Source organism: Danio rerio, chromosome 2 (genome assembly GCF_049306965.1).
Source record: "Danio rerio strain Tuebingen ecotype United States chromosome 2, GRCz12tu, whole genome shotgun sequence".
NCBI lineage: Eukaryota > Metazoa > Chordata > Actinopteri > Cypriniformes > Danionidae > Danio > Danio rerio.
Genome location: NC_133177.1, coordinates 57,574,371 through 57,596,446, shown reverse-complemented (window position 1 = coordinate 57,596,446; position 22,076 = coordinate 57,574,371). Strand labels below are relative to the sequence as shown.

General features: G+C 34.1%; 1 protein-coding gene across 6 annotated transcripts in view; it reads right to left on the bottom strand.

The window, feature by feature from the left end:
- Positions 1–22,076, bottom strand: part of piezo2b (piezo-type mechanosensitive ion channel component 2b) — a 251,114-nt gene that overhangs the window by 43,606 nt on the left and 185,432 nt on the right. For 4 of the 6 annotated variants that reach the window (XM_021468270.3, XM_021468271.3, XM_073931402.1 and 1 more), the window contains 7 exons: positions 17,611–17,714; positions 13,733–13,831; positions 10,275–10,386; positions 10,122–10,190; positions 7,190–7,356; positions 4,315–4,493; positions 362–535 (listed from right to left, as the gene is read on the bottom strand). In XM_021468270.3, the coding sequence (XP_021323945.2) occupies positions 362–535; positions 4,315–4,493; positions 7,190–7,356; positions 10,122–10,190; positions 10,275–10,386; positions 13,733–13,831; positions 17,611–17,714 (904 nt within the window). The remainder of the gene's footprint in view (positions 1–361; positions 536–4,314; positions 4,494–7,189; positions 7,357–10,121; positions 10,191–10,274; positions 10,387–13,732; positions 13,832–17,610; positions 17,715–22,076) is intronic. The other 2 variants (XM_021468277.3, XM_073931416.1) reach the window with 1 other exon arrangement.

Below are 22,076 nucleotides of genomic sequence, written 5' to 3'. Positions count from 1 at the left end.
GTTTTAATAAAAAATAATACAATTATTATTAATAAATTATTGTTATAAAAATATTATTATGGGTAAAAACATATAACGTTCAATTATTCATTCAGCCATTTCCCTTTGGATTAGTCCCTTATTTATCAGGGGTTGCCACAGCAGAATGAACCGCCAACTATTCCAGATTGTTTTAGGCCGAGGATGCCGTTCCAGCCGCAACCCAGTATTGGGAAACACCCATACACTCTCACATTCATACACACACTTTTTTATTTTGCATTTTCTTCTAGGTTTTCGGTTCATCATGGCAAATGTGTTTACATTTTAAAAACGGAAGATGAGTGTGAGGATGAAGATGAATGTGATGAAGATGAAGCACCTGGAGATGACGCTGCTTCCGCTGTCCGCAGAGGAGTTGGACATGTCGAGGCCGTACATTTTGCGCAGTTTGGGTCGAGCGCGTTCGCTGGTTTTGGGAATATTCTGAGGCATGTCGTCCAAATCGTCCAAGGTGGACTGGCGGGAAAACAGCATGGTGGCTTCGGTGTATGCGCTGATGGATGAACAGATGGCATGAATGCAAATACAATGCAACGAAAAAGATGACAATAGTAATAAACAATAAGGAAAAACTGTTTTTTTAAGTTTCGATAACTTAGGGCTCTGTTTTAATGATCTAGTCGAAAAAGCATTAAGTGTGTGTCTGAATCCACTTTTGCTATTTAAGGATGGAAAAATACGCTCTGTGCTCCAGCCCATGGTCTAACAGGGTTGTGCTTATTCTCTTAATGAGTTATGGATGTGTTTTGAGCACAACGTGCATTGAACAAATCAGAATCTTATCTCCCATTCCCTTTTAGAGTCATTTGTGTCACGCCATGGCTCATTTGCTATTTACATGGTGGACTTTGTAAGAGGAAAAACTAAACGCATCAGTAGCAAGAAAACAGTTAAACAGACCATCTGCAGCACAAGGATAAAAAATGAGCCTCCTTCATTCAGCATCTTTCTCTTTACCTTACTTTTATTCTTTACTTTTACTCCTTTACTTTGGTGGAGTAAGGAAAGGCTGGAAACTCACTCCACTAATCGATTAGCCTACATATTTAATTTTGTTTGTTAAGCGCAGAGATTTGTTTCAAAACAATTTCTATTCAGTTCTAATTTCCAGGAAACGAATAAATGTACAATAATAACGAAGTGTGCTCAAAAAAGCTTGAGTTACATCCAAACACACGTCCTACACACGCTGTACATCCTGTGTGTATTAAGAAATGTGTAAGCATTCGGACCTGCATAATTCAGAGTCTAGATTTCCTCTTTTAAGGAATAAGAGTTACATATTGTAAGTAAATGATATGTTCTCAGATGTGTTTCCACAAAAAAATGTAATTGTTCTAAAAGGCAAGACACTGCAGGTAAAAAAAAAAAAAAAAAAAGATTTTCATACACTTATCAGGGTTACATCTTTGGGCAGGGGGATATTTTACAGAAAATATTTGTATCTTTTCTCAAAATTTGCAGCAATATTTATGCCATATTGGTCTAGAATGTTCATTCATTCATTTTCCTTCGGCTTAGTGTCTATTTCAAGGGTCGCCACAGTGAAATGAACTGCCAACTTTTCCAGCATACGTTTTACTTAAAGCTGGAGTGGGACTCCTTTTCAGCACTGGATTTTTAAGCCTTAGACCAGCCCACCTCAGTTCACGACTGACTATATTAAAATAACGTAATTTCCAATTCAGTTTCTAATGACACGATCACGTCTTTTTCACGACTGACTATATTAAAATAACGTAATTTCCAATTCAGTTTCTAATGACACGATCACGTCTTTTTCACGACTGACTATATTAAAATAACGTAATTTCCAATTCAGTTTCTAATGACACGATCACGTCTTTTTCATGACTGACTATATTAAAATAACGTAATTTCCAATTCAGTTTCTAATGACACGATCACGTCTTTTTCACGACTGACTATATTAAAATAACGTAATTTCCAATTCAGTTTCTAATGACACGATCACGTCTTTTTCATGACTGACTATATTAAAATAACGTAATTTCCAATTCAGTTTCTAATGACACGATCACGTCTTTTTCACGACTGACTATATCAAAATAACATAATTTCCAATTTAGTTTCTAATGACACGATCACATCTTTTTCACGACTGACTATATTAAAATAACGTAATTTCCAATTCAGTTTCTAATGACACGATCACGTCTTTTTCACGACTGACTATATTAAAATAACGTAATTTCCAATTCAGTTTCTAATGACACGATCACGTCTTTTTCACGACTGACTATATTAAAATAACGTAATTTCCAATTCAGTTTCTAATGACACGATCACGTCTTTTTCACGACTGACTATATTAAAATAACGTAATTTCCAATTCAGTTTCTAATGACACGATCACGTCTTTTTCATGACTGACTATATTAAAATAACGTAATTTCCAATTCAGTTTCTAATGACACGATCACGTCTTTTTCACGACTGACTATATCAAAATAACATAATTTCCAATTTAGTTTCTAATGACACGATCACATCTTTTTCACGACTGACTATATTAAAATAACGTAATTTCCAATTCAGTTTCTAATGACACGATCACGTCTTTTTCACGACTGACTATATTAAAATAACGTAATTTCCAATTCAGTTTCTAATGACACGATCACGTCTTTTTCACGACTGACTATATTAAAATAACGTAATTTCCAATTCAGTTTCTAATGACACGATCACGTCTTTTTCACGACTGACTATATCAAAATAACATAATTTCCAATTTAGTTTCTAATGACACGATCACATCTTTTTCACGACTGACTATATCAAAATAACGTAATTTCCAATTCAGTTTCTAATGACACGATCACGTCTTTTTCAAGAAAACAGCTGCTCTAGAACTTGAAATGTTCAACAACCCTAACAGTAATATATGTCTTAACAATAAAAGTGAAAAAAAATAATTAGATAGGTAAGGATCGAACTCGGGTCCTGTATTGTCGTAATGCAACATGCTGACCACTGGACCACAATGGCGCTGTTGTAAAAAATTCCAATGGCGTTTGGAATAAAAAATAAATATTGCGCTGCCATCTGCAAGACTTGACCAGCATTACTGTCTATTGACGGCTTAATCGTTTTCTCCCCTTTTTAGATTTCTGATCAAGTTATGTCCGATTTATTAATGTAGTGAATCATCTGATTTTCATTGAGCAGGTGTAATATTTATTAATATTAATTATTCGAATTCTTATATTCACTAAGGTGCCACTGTTTGGGGTCGAATGATAGTTACGTCATCATTAAACTGCAGGCTGCATTTTGCTCAAGGGGCTGCGAGAAAAAAAAAAAGTGCAGAGCTGCAGCAAAATAATGAATAAAAAGAGTGAGACTATGATCAAATAAATAAATAAATGAAAAAAAGTGCGATTGCTGAGAGTGCAAGCAGCTAGGGACATCGGCCCTCGCGGGCAAAAAACAGACCGGCCCACCGGGAATTCTCCCGGTCCTCTCGATTAGCCAATCCGGGCCTGGTTTTACTTATTGATATTGGTATTGATCCAATCACCCCCTTCCCTAAAAACCCAGTCGACAGGGTTTTCAAAAACAATCCAGAAAAAGAAAAGCCGTCACGGCTGCCTAATATTTACTACGTTTTCAGATAATACCACGTTCTCACACTGTTATTTACATGTTTATTTTATTTTTTGCCTTTTGTTTGACCTGCTTTCTGGAACTATTCTTCACCGGATTCAAACCCCATTGTTGCAGTCAACTGTGTCTTAAATCTGCCAACGTATATGGTGAGCTACTGGGCAAACTGGTAACAGTGGAAAAGCCGTCCACATAAAGGTAAGCGCCCAGCTGGTTGCGCGGAAAAAAACAGAAGCCATAGGCGGTGCCATACCACCCTGTATTGTTCATTTGAAAGGTGAAATGCAGCCATACGTAGCTTTGGCTACATTATTCGTGCTTCCAGAGATGTATACAGGGGTACGGTTTCACAATAAGCAGGTGTAAACTTTTCAGTGTGTTTTAAATCTGATGGAGTACCGCAAGGCTCAGTCCTTGGTCCTTTTCTTTTTACAGAGCAAAGACTTTTAAAAGCTTTTGAAAACATACTCGAGTTGGTGTTTTTTTTGCATTAGTATGGTGATAACAATTATTATAGTTTTTGACCCTGTTCAACTACTGTGTCTCGCCTTAATTGTAAGTAAAATGTTTCAATGTTATTGACTCTGGGGTGAAATGGTGTTATCTTGTATTTATTTATGTGCGTTTAGTGCAAATGAAGACCTGGAGATGCTGTCTCTGGAAGCGAATGAATCCAGACTGTGTTGTGCGCGTCTGCGGCGTTCTCTGTTTGAGGCTGAATCCTCCTCACTGATGCGGTCCAGACCAGATTCACGAGATCCATTCAGCTTCATCTGCTTCTGGTAGTACACATGGATGCTCTCACGGGACGGCACATTCCCCTGTAGGACAGACAACATGGAGAATCGAATAAAGACTTAGATCAGCAGGGATAATTCAATGTGTTTTCAGATTCCGTCAGTAAAAACATTTTACGTTTTACCAAAGGTAAAAATAGATTTTAAAGTCCACATGAACTGAAAGCTGCGACCATTTCTTTTCTGCATTGTCACGGAGTTCCTAGTTTAGTTTAGTTTAGCTATACTATAGCTATGAAGTGACGTGCATCTGTTCAATTCAGTATGAGCTTCAGAGGCTGTGCAGAGCGCGAGTCACCATTAGCGAATGGTGCGGACAGCCGAAAACACTTGAATATGTGCCTTTTGTACAATGCAATGTAATCATTAATAGGCATGCAACAATTAGCTGATTTCACTATTAAATGTGTTTTAATTCATCATAATTAATTAATCGTAAAGGCCTCTTGTTATGATTTATGTTTTCTTTCTGTCTTTTTTTCACCCTCCTTTTCGTTTGCTCAGCCCTTAGGTTCCTTATTAGTTTAATATTCTGTAAATCATCATTATGACATTTTCAGTTCCACCAATCTCAGAACGAGCCGCAAGGATTTAAAGCCCTGACAGACCCGTGTGTGGTGTGCGCTCTGCCTCGGCATACCATTTGTGCTCCACGCAATTTGTTTGTGCACTGCTTCGTCTATTCAGTGATTTAAATGTTGTTATGTTAAACTTCGTTGGCTTTAAGTAACATAATGTGATGGTTGTTGTGTGATTCTAAACTAAGCTTTGACAGACTTATCCGGTTTGTTTTAGTTTAGATTGATGTTTCGTTAGATTAGTTTGAGTGTTTTCGGAGTTCCTAGAGAAACGAAACATTAAATAAGAAAACAGTGGGCGTGGCTTGTTATTTCTACAGTGAGCTGATTGGATGTAGCAATGTACTGTAGGCATTTCATTCAGAAAGATCTGGAAAAGGATTTGGGGAGAGCTATTAAAACCTAACAGACTCCTCCAGCTGACAGCTGAAGGGGCTTTAAGTATGTTACGTCCAATACCTCACACTGATGTAATCGAACTGACAACAAAGAGAAAGTGCATTTTCAGATTTAATTGAAGAAAAATAGTTTGCCCTTGTAATCTTTAATGACATGCACAGATGTGAGCTAACAAAATCACTATGATTCCTTTTGATTTCATACTGTATGTACCTAAACTGTTTAAGTGCGATTATTTACTGGTGCACGATTCAGATTCACATCAGTGTTGTAATCGGTCATCAGATTAATCAATAAAGGAAACAAACATTACAATTTAAATGTCAGTAAATTTGGCCAAAACATGCAAACTGCACACAGAAACGAAAACTGAGCCAAGGCTCGAACCAGCGACCTTCTAGCATTGAGGAGACAGCATTACCTACTGCGCCACTGCTTCGCCCATTGGGACAACATGAAACCCAGAATTTTTTTTTTTTTTTACAGGTTTCAGGTTTAATCCACTTAATCATTAATAGTTAACTTAATCGATTTGTGTTGGGACCCCAGATGAATGCATTGGGAACCCTGTATTTTTTACAGCGTATATAGAGTTAAAGTCAGAATTATTCGCCCTCCTTTCAATTTTCTTTTTCAAATATTTCCCAAATGATGTTTAACAGAGCGAGGCTTTTTTCCACAGTACTTCCTATAATATTTTTTCTTCTGGAGAAAATCTGATGTGTTTTATTTCGGCTAGAATAGAATTTTTTAAAAACCATTTTAAATTCAATATTATTAATCCCCTTAAGCAACATTTGTTTTGATAGTCTGCAGCAGTGGTTCTCAAACTGTGATACATGTACCACTAGTGGTACACATGCTTCCTTCAAGTGGTACGCGGAGGAATCAAATATGGCATTGTAAATACATTTATTTTAAAATGAATCAAAAATGATTTATTTATAAATATGACGTATAATAATATGTATTATATGACATATAGCCTATATTTTTGAGTTGATGAATTGACTACTATATGTTAATACTTTTCATTAAAGTACAGGAGCTTTTTTTTTTTTTACTTTTTAAGAACAGTAACCTAGCATTTTTAACTTTTAAAAGCACATTTTAATTTCAATGTTGACATTTTGTTTGTTTGTTTGTTTGTTTGTTTGTTTGTTTGTTTGTTTGTTTGTTTGTTTTTACATATAAGCACAGAACAGTGTTAACGTTCAGATTATTTAAAATGTTTAAAGTGGCTGACAATAATAAATATTCTTAATAAAAGGAATTAATCTGATGCATTTTGAACAGTTCAGAGCTTTAGCTGCTTCACTGGTATTACTTTGCTACTGTATTTTTTTACTGTTCATTATGGTGGTACTTGGAGAGATCTTTTTTTTCTGAGGTGGTACTTGATGAAAAAAGTTTGAGGACCACTGGTCTACAGGACAAACCACTGTTATATAATGACTCGCCTAATTACCCTAACTTGCCTAATTAACCTAGTCAGCCTTTAAATGTCACTAAGCTGAATACTAGTATCTTGAAAAATATCTAGTCAAATCTTATGTCATCTTATGTTATCTGTCATTATGTCAAAGATAAAATAAATCAGTTATTAGAAATGAGTTATTAAAACTATTATGTTTAGAAAAATCTTCTTTCTGTTGAACAGACAGAATACAGGGGGGCTAATAATTCAGGAGGGTTAATAATTCTGACTCCAACTGTACAAGCATAGAATAGTTTTCGGAGAACCTTTTTGACTTCTCGGGTCAGCATGCAGCGCTCGATGCGCAGGACGGTGGAGATGTCGATATATTCTCTGCAGACTGAGTTCAGCCATTTGGTGATGCTCTCCACGGTGGTCAGAAACAGAGCCCAGGTGAACTTGATGATGTTGAACACCCTCTTGATGATGTTGTCTGCAGGGAGTGAACAAGAAGTACATTTCAGCTTTGTATATTATATGAACATTATATGAACTAGTGTAAATCTAGAGTTGAGGGTACGTTTGAATCCAAAATACACTGAAAAAAACAGCTTGGAAAACATTTGCAAAATTGGTGCAAACAATTTATATGGGTTGAATTTAAACCAATAAATTAAATGTAGTATTGTTCACTGTGGTGAGGGGGCGTGGCTGAGAACCATGGGAACGGAATGAGTCTGCCGCGTAAGTGGATGCACCTGTGGTGCGCACCGGCCTCGAATCCCATGGAAGGAGCTCTGGACTATAAGAGGCGGAATGATGGCAGATGAAGCCGAGAGAGGACCGGGCCCGGGCATATTGTTTTACTTTTGCTTTCAGTTTGATGGCAGTCTCCGTGAGGAGCTGCCGTTCATGTTATAAATAAATATTTTAAAACTGCGTCGGTTCTCCGCCTCATTCTTCCCGGCGGCCAAAGGGCCGTAAACTTCATCACATTCACTCAAATTTGTTTGTTTAAATTTAGCCGAAATAAATCGTTTACAATCACTTGCCTTACTAAATTAGTAAATCCAAGGAATCATCTTTCAATATTTTTTTTCAGTGTACAATAAACCTTCTATTAGATTACAAAAACTTTAATGAAACATTTTTGAATAATAACACTAACAGGAAGGACTTTTAATTTTCAGTAACCCAGTACAAGCGATTCCGGTGAACTGTGTGCCGTTACAAAATCGCCGCATTTAAGGTCTGTTTTCTTTAAAAATCAGTGATTTTCACTGGCTGATTGATATACGATATGAAGTGGGTCTCAGAATGTACAAGAAGTACCGCATTAAATTCTATTTTCCCCGCCATCTCCTTAACCTCTTCAGGCCCAAGGTGTTTTTTTACATGCATTTTTTATTTCTCTTTGCTATTTGGACTTATAATTAAATAAAAAATAATAAAAATCTAAGTATCATCTTTTGATATGATGTACTTTAAGAGAAAAATGATGTCCACATATGTGGACTTGTGGTCTGAATTTACATAAAAAACTTTTTCACGATTTTTTTATGCATATTTAACATACTGTAAATTGTTTTTTTTTTACTTGCTTTGACTATCAGAGAATAAAAACAAATTTTTCTTTCCATTTTGGACAGTTAAAAATAGGGTTTGGGACATTTAATATGCTGCAAAACAGTTGCAGGATGACACTGTGTGTCTGTAACAAAATATAAAACATTCAACGTATTTTAAATAGCCACTTAAGAGCTTAAATGTGCTGTCCATGTATGTGGACACTCAGAGGCAGACTGGCAATCTGGCAATTCTGGCAAATGCCAGAAGGGCCGGACCATTTTTTAAATATGGACCAGTATGCTGTTTTTTTTTATTAGTTTTTTAATATGTGTTGTTTTTACATGCAGGCAGCTTTTATTTCTTGCAAGATGTGAATATTATGATGATGATGATAGTAATAATAATAATAATAATAATAATAATAATAATAGTAATAATAATAATAATAATAATAATAATAATAATAATAATAATAATAATAAATGTTAAGCATTGGCCCAATCAGCAATGGTCAAATGGTTTCAAGATGGGCCGACCCAATCAGAGGTTACGCGGACGTAATCAAAATCTGTCAATAATGTCAAATAAACAGTAAGTATAACACAAGCTAATTTTCAGAGATGGACCATAAAAAAGGAAATGCGGTTCCGAAAAGCTCAGAGAAAGCAAAAAGTTACTCTAATATCAGACACTACCAAATGCATAAAATGAACTGAAATAGTCTCGAAAGGGGGCTGTGCAGTGGGTAGCACAGTCGCCTCACAGCAAGAAGGTCGATGGTTCGAGTCTCGGCTGGGTCAGTTGGTGTTTTTGTGTGGAGTTTGCATGTTCTCATGGGTTTCTTCCCGGTTTCCCCCACAAGTCCAAACACATCTGCTATAGGTGAGTTGGGCAGGCCTAATTGTCCATAGTGCATGTATGTGCATGTGTGTGTATTGTGGTTTCCCAGTGATGGGTTGTAGCTTAGAGGGCATTCGATGCATAAAACATATGCTGGATAAGTTGGCGGTTCATTCCGCTGTGGCAATCCCAGACTGAATGAATGAAATGCCTGTATGTATAAATTTGTTATAAATGGGTTGTTTTTGTTCCAGTCACATACATTAAATGTTTAAATATCGGTTACATATGATATGGTACTGCTTAATATTACTTCACCATCTGCACACCAATATAAGTAGTGAATGTGCGTGTTGTGCCGGTGTGGTAATGTGGGCTGGTGTGGCTACAGTGCCAGGGTAGATTTTTAGTCCCAGTCTGCCCCTGTGGACACTCAAGCATGAAGATAATACGAAGATTAGATTGGCTAATTGGTCTTCCCGATTAGCCAATCTGGACCTGCATGCGCTACAGGTGAATTGAACAAACTATAATGGCCGTATTGTATGAATGTGTATGTGAGAGTGAATGGGTGCTTTCCAGTACTGGGTTGCAGCTGGAACAGCGTCCGCTGCGTGAAACGTATCCTGGAATAGTTGGCGGTTCATTACGCTGTGGTGACCATTGATATATTACAAAGGAAAATGATTGAATGAATATCAAAATCAAATGTTTCCCATCACATTTAAGCTTTTTGCATCATCAATAATGGATTGAGTTCACTGTAAATTACGACGTGCTGCAACTCATTCAGTTTTACTGATAATGAATGGAAAATGTTCCCGCAATGAACAGATGTCATAAACACACCTGGTCCATCTGTCTTCTCCTCTTCTGAACTCTGACGCTCGTCTTCACCGATCTCTATCGCCACATGTTCTACACACAATAAGTTATTGATCAACTTTACACTCATGTTTACATTCCTCCAGTTCAGTTTGCAGACATTAAACACTGAAGTACCTTCTTTCTTCTCTTTTTTATGCCGGCGACCGTATCGCTTCCAGAAGCGCTTGCCTTTTCCTCTTTCTTTCAGAGCTGCTTTAGATTCGGCGATCCAGGTATGATACACAAACTACACAAAAACGTCAATATGAATGCAATGATCAACATACTGTTAGAATATGGAGTTGCACAAAAACATCGAAACACAAATACGTTGCATTTTCAGCCATTTTAGAGAAGTTACAATTTAATTAGTGATTAAAATTTGCTAAAAGACAATGCAAATTTCATTTGATATAAACATTTTTTTATTTAATTTTCATTTAATCCACAAATGTGTTTCATCCTCTGAAAAGGCTGAATTTGAGGAACAAGCACATCCACCACAAAATACCCGAACTGAATACAAACAACTGTTTACTGTTCGATTTTTTTCCCAATTTTTCCCTATTATTTGCATTTTAGACTTGCCAATATTTGGCCTACTGTTCTGCATATTCAGTTTTTAATGGATTAATTAAGTTGTTTGAATCCAGGTTACACAAGAAAAGGGAAAATTGTGTTTGCATAATTGTGTTTTGCTCCACTAATATAATGATGAGCTGATTTAAAGAAGAAAATGGGTTGTTAAGCATTAAAATGATTATTATAAATGATGCATTTTTTTCATATTGAGGATCATACATTTTGACTAAAGACACACACTAGCATGTCTTGCACGGATGTTTAGCAGAAGAATCACTTGCTGACATAAGGAAAGACTTATTTAAAAATGATTGTAAATTATTTAATCACAGTTTGAACCCAAAATTTGAACCCAAAATACTTATTAAAGGTAGTTTTTGAAATATATTTTTTTATATTTTATAATATTTTTTTAATTAATTTTAAATACATTTTTATATTTTACTCTGCTTTTTTTCACAATTTTTTTTTTTTTTTTTTTACAAAAATAAGATTATTTTTGCTGAAAAAACAAGATTATTTGTTTATCCCATTGGAATATTATTTCTTATTTCTAATGTTGGCATATTATTTCTTAAAACAAGACAATAAGTTGTGCTCCTTGATTTAAGAATTGTTAGATATTTAGTCCAAAAGAAAAACAAAAAGAAAAGAAATGCAAAAAAGAGCTTTTGCAGTGTAGCAACTACCCTTCCAAAATATTATGGGTTCAATGTTAACGATCTTATCACAAAAGTCTAAAGCACGTGGAGCAAAAGCATTAAGGACATTTGCTATTTTAAGGATGAATAAATACGGTTTGCGCCCCGTTGCATGGTCTAACAGGGTTGTGCTTATTCTTGTAATGAGTTTTGGGTGTGTTTTGAGCACCCAGAGTCTCATCTTCCATTCTTTTTAAGGGTCAGTTGCCTCACGCCATTTGCTATTTACATGGCAGACTTTATAAGTGGAAAAACTGAATGCTTCACTAGTAAGAACAGTTAAACAGAGCATCTGCAGTGTAAGGATAAAGAACGAGCCTCCTCCATTCAGCCTCTTTTACTTTACTTTTATTCTTTACGCCTTTACTTTTGTGGAGAAAGGATCGGTGGAAACTCACTCCACTGAGGACATCCATCAGCTTACAATTTTGTTTTTTAAGCGCAAAACTATTTCTAAATTCAGTTCTAATTTCCAGCAAATGAATAAATGAACCATAAAAACGAAGTGAGTTATATCCAAACACACGTCCTGTTCTTATGCACCCAATGGCGATGCAGACGTCTCCAAAACCTGACAGGTGGACAAATCTAAACTTCTTTTTATTAAAACTAATATAAATATGCAGATAATAAGTAATACTGCTAATAATAATAATAACATTATACAAAAGCAAATTGTTATGAATGAACTAAAAAAGCTCCCTGAGATAAAGAAGGCATGGAGGAAGTGGTTTTTATATTTATGTAGAAAGTAATAATTTTTAAAATATTGAAATTCTTTAATTGTATTCATCTGTAAAGATATTTGTGTGTTGCTGTGCATCCTGCGTGTATTAAGCAATGTGTAAGCATTTGGACCAGCATAGGCTCATAACTAACAAGCTCTGTGCTGGACTTTAGAGCAGCTTTTACACTCTAAAAAATAACTCACAAGGTCTGTTACCACTACATAGTTTAATACATTATTTTAACTTAAAAATTCTAAAATGCTGATAAGATTAAAACTTTTAAGTTGCAAGAATAATTTTATCAAGTTTTCAAAACAGTAAGATATTGAAAATAACATCAATTTTAAAATGCAGCTAATTTAAAGGTAAATATATCCGTCAGTTACTTTAAAACAATATTTAACTTTTAGCAACCTAAAGAAATTGGGTTGATAACTCACAATAATGGAGTTGTTTTGTATTTTTAAGTCCACATACTGATGTTTTTTGTTGTTATTTTTTTTACACTGATAATATGGGACAGTACATGATTTACATGATTTTGTTTTGTAAAACAACGAAAACCTGTAGTTTAATACAAATAAAAAACTAACCAAAAACAAAAAATGTTGTTGTTAAATTTATTTCTTTCAAGCATGAACAGTAACAACTGGGTTTGTTTTCAATTTGAATTAAAAAAATAAATAAACAACTTATTTTTTTGAGTACTCAACTTAAAAATTTGAGGTTTTTAGTACATAAAGTGCCTCTGATTGAAGAGGAAAAGATTTGGCTAACATAATAAAGTTTGTTGTCTGAACTTAATTTTGTTAGATGTTGTCGTAACTTCAATATATTAATGCAAACTGTTGCGTTAATTTTTTTTGTTTTATCTAAGCAATATACCAACAACGCACCGTGACACACCTCCTTTATAGACAAGAACACCCATGAGTCCACAAAGTGGCGCAAATGGATTTGCTATTTAAACAACATGGCGCAAAGCTTGAAAATAACAGCTGCGGTGGTCTAAAAGTAACAACAATTCGCGCTAAACACGTCTTGCGCCTTATTGCACCGGGTGTAATTATTGCAAGAGTCTTTTAATCATATAAAATAAAATAACATTTAATATGATCATTTATTCATGTATTAATTCTACATTCAAAACATTGAACTATATTTTTCATGTTAATATACATTAAATAATTTCAAATTCTTCCTGATATAAATGATCAATATGAGATGCTCGTCTTTGACCCATGATTGCTCAGTATAAAATATTATGTATTTTTAAATTTTTTAGTGTGTTGAAATGTAGTGGAGCAAAATCACATTATACACTAGCAACTCATTTAAAAAAATCAACAAAAACAAAAGTATAGCTTCCCAAAAAAACACCACATGAAACAAACACACAATTTTCACACTCAACAACACCTCGGAGTGATTTCCATTCCATGCCTCCTTGCAGTAACAGTTCACTACTTTTTTAATATTTTGACAAATATGTAACGCAACAGGAACAACACGGGATGGAAATCTCACAATGAAACACCATCAGCAAACACAGGCGGCAGGATTCCCGCGGTGGTATATGTACCTTGGCTGCCCTTATTAAATACTGCAGAATAGTTTTGGGCAGTTTAATGATTGATCTGGGTAAAGCAACAAGGGCTGAAGCAAACTTTCTGATCGCTCGCTGAGAGGAGAAAAAACCAGGAGAAAGTCACAGCATCAGTGTCCTGAAGCCCAACACTACACAATTCAACACCATTCATACTAAATACACACTGACTGCTGCAAAAGACGCTGACGGTGGAATTTTTGTCTGATTATTATAAAATTAACAAATTAAAAATAGGATGAACACTTACTGAACTGAAGCAACTTTATTAAACATGCATACTGTGTTGAATCGCTGAATTCCTGCTTAATTGTAAGTCCCTTTGGACAAAAGTGTCTGCTAAATGACTGTAAATGTAATGTAAATGCATATTAGGGTAGGAACTGTACACTATTACTAATTTGAACATGATGTATAAGTACTTTGCATCTGACTAGGTAATAACTAGATAGGAAAAACATTATGTTCAATAGTTTACACTGTAAACACATTATCTGATCAATTAGTCATGTTTTAAATCATTGTAACTTAATAAACTAAGTAAATCATGTTCTAACTTAGTCTTATCAGTTATACAGGCTGTTTTAAGTCAGTTTAACATAATATAAGTTCAATGGACTCATAAGGCTAATTTGATTCAACTTTAAAGACAATTTAAAAGTAATTTAACAATTAAAAGTCAATTTAAGACAACCAGGATTTTTATTTTACATTATACACTTAATCTATTAAGCACACTCAATTAATTGAGCTAAAAATAGGTTATGAATATGATGTGCACATATTTATTTATTTATTTATACACCAGTTCTGACTGGTTCTTAAATCTGATTGGCTGATAGCCGTGAGATATTTTGCCAGTAACAGCACACAAAGGCCTCTTCACCTTTGTGTATTACTACGCCTACATACAAGCAGAGGACGCTCCACAGTTTTACAAATATTATTGCGGTTGGGCAACATGATGTACTTTTGGGGCTTTTTTAGAGGAGAATATAGCTGTTTAGATTGCAACTATGCAGTTTATTTATAAGAATAGTGGCTATTTCAAAATATTTACAATTTCTGAGAGCGTCTGTGTCCGTTAGCCAAAGATGGTTGAAGTTGTCTATCCCCAAGGTGGCGCCAGGACCGCATTATAAGCCCTTGCTTAGAAGATTAAAACTGCGTGTTTTTTAACTAGATCTGATCAAATTATTAAACTGGTAAGTGATATTCTAAGTCGATCTCTCTCTCTCTCTTTTGTATAGATTGCAACTATGAAGTTTATTTAAAAGGACACTGCCTATTTTAATACAGTTACTTTCCTATCCCAGTTCTCAACAGTGTTAATCAGAGACCTCATCCCCGAACACCCCCTCCTTATCGCAAACACAACAGCAGTCTGGTAGTGATTGGGCTGCTTTTTTTCGGGGTTAATTATTGTGATATCCCGATTGCAACAGAGAAACACTGTAGACTAATAGATTGTAAGAAGATATCTCTGTAGACCGATGACATTTTATGTCAAGTTCAGCCTCATAATCTTAAAGTGTGTGCAAAATCAGCTGTTTTGACATTACTTTATACATTACACTAAAGAATGATTCAAACACTAACTCTAAATTGATGTTGGTGAATTAGTAACGGCTTCTGCTGTTTTGATGTCAGCTGCAGATGAATGGCGGAAGAAAGTAGTTACTAATACAAAAGGGTTTTTAGACCCTCTGTGTTTGATTTTTTTTTAATATACACGAATGTGCTGTTGAACTGTTGTATAAACGCAATATCACGCTCATAGCAGTGCGATATGGCTGTATATCAGCACTGGTGGGACACTAAGGCAACACACACCTCCCACCAGTGCTGATATACAGCCATATCGCACTGCTACGAGTGTGATATATATATCAGTCAATTTTGGGTTAACAAAACTCATTTTATTTGATAAAATTGACTGTTCGCATATATATATATATATATATATATATATATATATATATATATATATATATATATATATATATATATATATATATATATATTTTTTTTTTTATATTTCCCAAATGACGTTTAACAGAGCGTAATATATATATATATATATTTTTTATATTTCCCAAATGACGTTTAACAGAGCGTAATATATATATATATTTTTTTATATTTCCCAAATGACGTTTAACAGAGCGTAATATATATATATTTTTTTTTTAATATTTCCCAAATGACGTTTAACAGAGCGTAATATATATATATATATTTTTTATATTTCCCAAATGACGTTTAACAGAGCGTAATATATATATATATATTTTTTATATTTCCCAAATGACGTTTAACAGAGCGTAATATATATATATATATATATATATATATATATATATATATATATATATATATATATATATATATATATATATATATATATATTTTTTTTTTTTTATATTTCCCAAATGACGTTTAACAGAGCGTAATATATATATATATTTTTTTATATTTCCCAAATGACGTTTAACAGAGCGTAATATATATATATATATTTTTATATTTCCCAAATGACGTTTAACAGAGCGTAATATATATATATTTTTTTATATTTCCCAAATGACGTTTAACAGAGCGTAATATATATATATATATATATATTTTTTTATATTTCCCAAATGACGTTTAACAGAGCGTAATATATATATATATATTTTTTTTTTTATATTTCCCAAATGACGTTTAACAGAGCGTAATATATATATATATATTTTTTTATATTTCCCAAATGAGGTTTAACAGAGCGTAATATATATATATATATTTTTTTTTATATTTCCCAAATGACGTTTAACAGAGCGTAATATATATATATATATATATATATATATATATATATATATATATATATATATATTTTTTTTTTTTCCAAATGACGTTTAACAGAGCGTAATATATATATATATATATTTTTTATATTTCCCAAATGACGTTTAACAGAGCGTAATATATATATATATATATATATATATATATATATATATATATATATATATATTTTTTTTTTTTTTTTTCCCAAATGACGTTTAACAGAGCGTAATATATATATATATTTTTTTATATTTCCCAAATGACGTTTAACAGAGCGTAATATATATATATATTTTTTATATTTCCCAAATGACGTTTAACAGAGCGTAATATATATATATATATTTTTTATATTTCCCAAATGACGTTTAACAGAGCGTAATATATATATATATATATATTTTTTTTTATATTTCCCAAATGACGTTTAACAGAGCGTAATATATATATATATATATATATATATATATATATATATATATATATATATATATATATATATTTTTTTTTTTTTTTTTTTTTTTCCCAAATGACGTTTAACAGAGCGTAATATATATATATATATTTTTTATATTTCCCAAATGACGTTTAACAGAGCGTAAGTATTTCCTATAATATTTTTTTTTTCTTCTGGAGAAAGTCTTTTTCGTTTTATTTTGGCTAGAATAAGAGCAGTTTCAAATTTTTTAACACCGTTTTAAGGTCAATAGTATTAGCCCCCTTATACAATATTTGTTTAGATTATCTACAGAACAAACCACCGTTGTCCAATGACTTGCAAAATTATCCTGACCTGCCTAATTAACCTAGTTAAGCCTTTAAATGTCACTTTTAAGCTGAATACTAGTATCTCGAAAAATATCTAGTCAAATATTGTGCATCATGACAAAGATAAAATAAATTAACTTATATAAAATAATTGTCAAGCCTTATTGTGTAACAATAAAAGTTTCTTCCTTTCCACACAGAGGACCAATGACCTGAATACAGTATGAGCTGAACTGCATGGTTTCACACACCTGAAAGGCTGATCTTTTGGGAGGCTCTTCGTCTTTTTTCTCCTCCTCTTCCTCCTCCTCTTCACTGTCAGTTTCAAACAGGTAATAATCACCACTTCTAACCACTGAGAAAATATGGAGAGCGTTGAGCAAAAAACAATGACATCAAAACAGAAAACAGTAGAATAACACAGTATGCTTTTGATTATTCACAAGCTTGTCATTGATAAAATCAGTTTTGCGCATCCCCATACGCCTCCTGAGAAAATACCAAACAATCTCAAACCAAACTTACCTCAATCTGAAAAACACACAGTCAAATTGTGCTTGTAAGGCATATCATATTAGCATACATCATTTGTAAAATAATACTAAAGTACAAGATTAAACTGCACAAAAAAAAAAAAAAAAATTCTTATTTAGAGTTTTTGCCTTGATCCTAGTCCAAAAATCTAAAGCTTCTTAAATCAAGATGCCTTTTTAGACGAGTAAGAAATATTAAGATTTCAGAAACAAAAAGTAAAAAATAAGGAATTTTTTCCTCTTTAAAACAGGGGTGATCTGCCAATAGCGAAAGCAAAACAATCTTGTTTTTGGATGGCAGATTACTTAGCTTGTTTTAAATGTGCAGTATGTAAGTTTGACACCCAGTGGTTGAACTGGGTATTGCACTACAGGTTTAAAACACATGCAAGCGCAGGTTGCCAGATTTACGACATCAACAGGAGCAAACCTGACTATCGAGTTTAAAGGCTTATTTAAGGTTGATGTAATCTTCTGTGTTTTAAATAAAAGCAACGGCAGGCGATAGAAGAAATATTTTCTATATTAAAAGGAGTTTCTGTTCTAACCAACACCAGAAATTTCTATATCAGAAATGGCTTGCAGCTGATCAACAGAAAACTGACAATGATCACCTCAGGTACATCTCATGTGCTTTATTCTGTGTTAAATGCTAAAAATGTGAGTCTGAATGCCATTTTACGTGACATTGCTATACTACTGAAAGTAGCAGCAGATAATCCACCTGAGATCTTGAACTTTACAACTCTGATTCAGTGCAAGCCAACACACTCTTCAAAGTAAACTCTGAGTTAGTTTTAAAATTAACTATTCAAGATAGTTATAATTATTGTTATAAACTAAACACTAGTACACACAGTTTTTAAGTAACACTTTAGTTTAAGTACCAATTCTCACAATAAAAGGTGCAGTTTGTAAGTTTGACACCCAGTGGTTGAACTAGGTATTGCATGCCTTGTTCAAAACACTCAATCGCAGGTTGCCAGATTGATGACACCAACATATCAGTGATTTAGCATGTACGTTTAATAATTTTAAAGTGGTTTAATGTGTATTAATCAGAATATAAACCTTACCATTTCACTGGAGTGCAGTGAGTGCACATATATTATGTGCTTCTAAATGGCTGTATTTACACATTTCTGTCGAGTTTCGACTGGTGCAAACAGTCATGTTGCTTAGCACTGCAAATCTAGCCACATAGCGTGTTCTTAGGACACAGGGTTACAATGTAACCTGCTCACCTAATGTTTACGTTTGTAATATTTATATTATTTGCTAATTAATAACCTTATGTGGAACTCTACTTTCCACCGGAGGTCGTATTTTCGATTGTGGACGCACACATTGGGAGCCTTCATGACTGAATGAATCAAATATGCTGTTTTCCATTAAGACAACCTGGGGTGCTGAACTATAATTGGATAAACTGGCAGTGGGCAGGTTAAAAGAACCAAAAAAAAAAAAAAAAGACAGACTTTCCAGCACGTAACACACATTTTCAAAGCAGAATATCTGACTTCAGCATTGTTTTTCAGATAAACAAGAATGCTCACTTAACATGTTTCTTTAAAATCTGCAAACATATTATGATATTTTTATGCTTTAGAAGAGTCAGAAACTTACATACAGCACCTTTAAGGAAAAACCCACTTAATTTCTACTTATTATTTCTGAAATCAAAACAACATTTTTTTACTTGTCTAGAAAATTCTTCTTTGTGTAAGCAGTTTTCCTGCATTTTTGTGATTTATGTTTTTATTTACTATTATGATTATGATTTTGAAACGCATTATGGGAGCTCAATCATTCGTCCAACAAACTTTAACCTTGAAAAGTAAAAAAAAGTGACTTTTATTGACATTTTTAATAGTTTAAAGTGATATATACTCTGAATTGGTGTTGTATAATAACAACCCAGGCTCATTCTGAAAACGTAGTCCCGTGGACGTTTCTGGAGGCCGCAAAATAAAAATACAATTTTTGCAGTTTTTGTTTTTGCGAATCTGTGAGAGGCCGCTGTGTGCGCTTTTTCGTATCTCAAATGTCTCTCGCGAGTGCAGTTCGCATCCACGCTGTTCTTGCATATACCCACCAGAGGCCGTTGTCGAACGACCGTCTGTCTGACGGACTGAATGATTGCCTGTGCGACCGGACAATGAACTGACCCTCCCTCCTCCTCCTTGACTAAACCCAACCGATTTTACCGATTGACTCGGCCACACGCTTACTTCCCTAAACCCAACCAACAATTTACAAAAGCAGTCCAGAAAAATAAAAACCCTCATCTAATTTTCACCACGTTTTTAAATTTTGCCACATTTTATGCTCACTTTATTTTTTGGATTCTGTTTTTGTCTTATCGGATTTCCGGAACTGCTCTTTCCTGGACTCGAACCCGGTCGTTGTCATGGTCAACACCTCTCTATGTTTCAAGTCTGCCGACGTACACGATGAGCTAAAGGGACAAACTGGTTGCAATAGGAAAGCCCTTCACACTGAGGTAAATGGTCAGCCGGTAAGTGCGAAAAGGAATATCGTCATACCGCCCCGTAGCGTTCGCTTAAAGAATTAAATGCAGCCATACGTACCTCTGCCTACATAATTCACAGTCTCCAGAAACGTTCACAGAACTACATTTTCAGAATGATCCTGTGTTGTATAATACACTACAAAAAACTTGTAATAAACTGCCAGTGCATTTTCTGTTATTTTACAAACTTATTATATTATATATATTATTTCCAGCCTGATCTCACAAGGAAACGTTAGTATTTTACATTTTGTCAGTTTAGTGGCTAATTCGTACAAATTCATATGAGTTCAGTCGTACGAAAGTGTTCGATTTTAAAAAGGAGACATGGCACACAACCCCACCCCTAACCCCAACCGTCATTGAGTGATAATCAAATTGTACTAAATTGTACAAATTAGATCGTAAGAATTTAGTTTAGTGGCTAATTCGTACAAATTCATATGAGTTTACTCGTACGAAAGTGTACGATTTTAAAAAGGAGATGTGGCACACAACCCCACCCCTAACCCCAACCGTCATTGGGTGATGAGCAAATCGTACTAAATTGTACGAATCAGACCGTAAGAATTTAGTTTAGTGGCTAATTCGTACAAATTCGTATGAGTTCAGTCTTACGAAAGTGTACGATTTTAAAAAGGAGACATGGCACACAACCCCACCCCTAACCCTAACCGTCATTGATCGATAATCAAATTGTACTATATTGTACGAATTAGATCGTAAGAATTTAGTTTAGTGGCTAATTCGTACAAATTCGCATGAGTTCAGTTGCACGAAAGTGTACGATTTTAAAAAGGAGACGTGGCACACAACCCCACCTCTAACCCCAACCGTCATTGGGTGATGAGCAAATCGTACTAAATTGTACGAATCAGACCGTAAGAATTTAGTTTAATTTCTAATTCGTACAAATTCGTATGAGTTCAGTCGTACGAAAGTGTACGATTTTAAAAAGGAGACATGGCACACAACCCCACCCCTAACCCTAACCGTCATTGAGTGATAATCAAATTGTACTAAATTGTAAGAAATAAAACGTAAGAATTTAGTTTAGTGGCTAATTCGTACAAATTCGTATTAGTTTAGTCGTACGAAAGTGTACGATTTTAAAAAGGAGACGTGGCACACAACCCCACCCCTAACCCCAACCGTCATTGAGTGATAATCAAATTGTACTAAATTGTACGAATTAGATCGTAAGAATTTAGTTTAGTGGCTAATTCGTACAAATTCATATGAGTTTAGTCGTACGAAAGTGTACGATTTTAAAAAAGAGATGTGGCACACAACCCCACCCCTAACCCCAACCGTCATTGGGTGATGAGCAAATCGTACTAAATTGTACGAATCAGACCGTAAGAATTTAGTTTAATTTCTAATTCGTACAAATTCGTATGAGTTCAGTCGTACGAAAGTGTACGATTTTAAAAAGGAGACATGGCACACAACCCCACCCCTAACCCTAACCGTCATTGAGTGATAATCAAATTGTACTAAATTGTACAAATTAGATCGTAAGAATTTAGTTTAGTGGCTAATTCATACAAATTCATATGAGTTTAGTCGTATGAAAGTGTACGATTTTAAAAAGGAGACGTGGCACACAACCCCACCCCTAACCCTAACCGTCATTGAGTGATAATCAAAT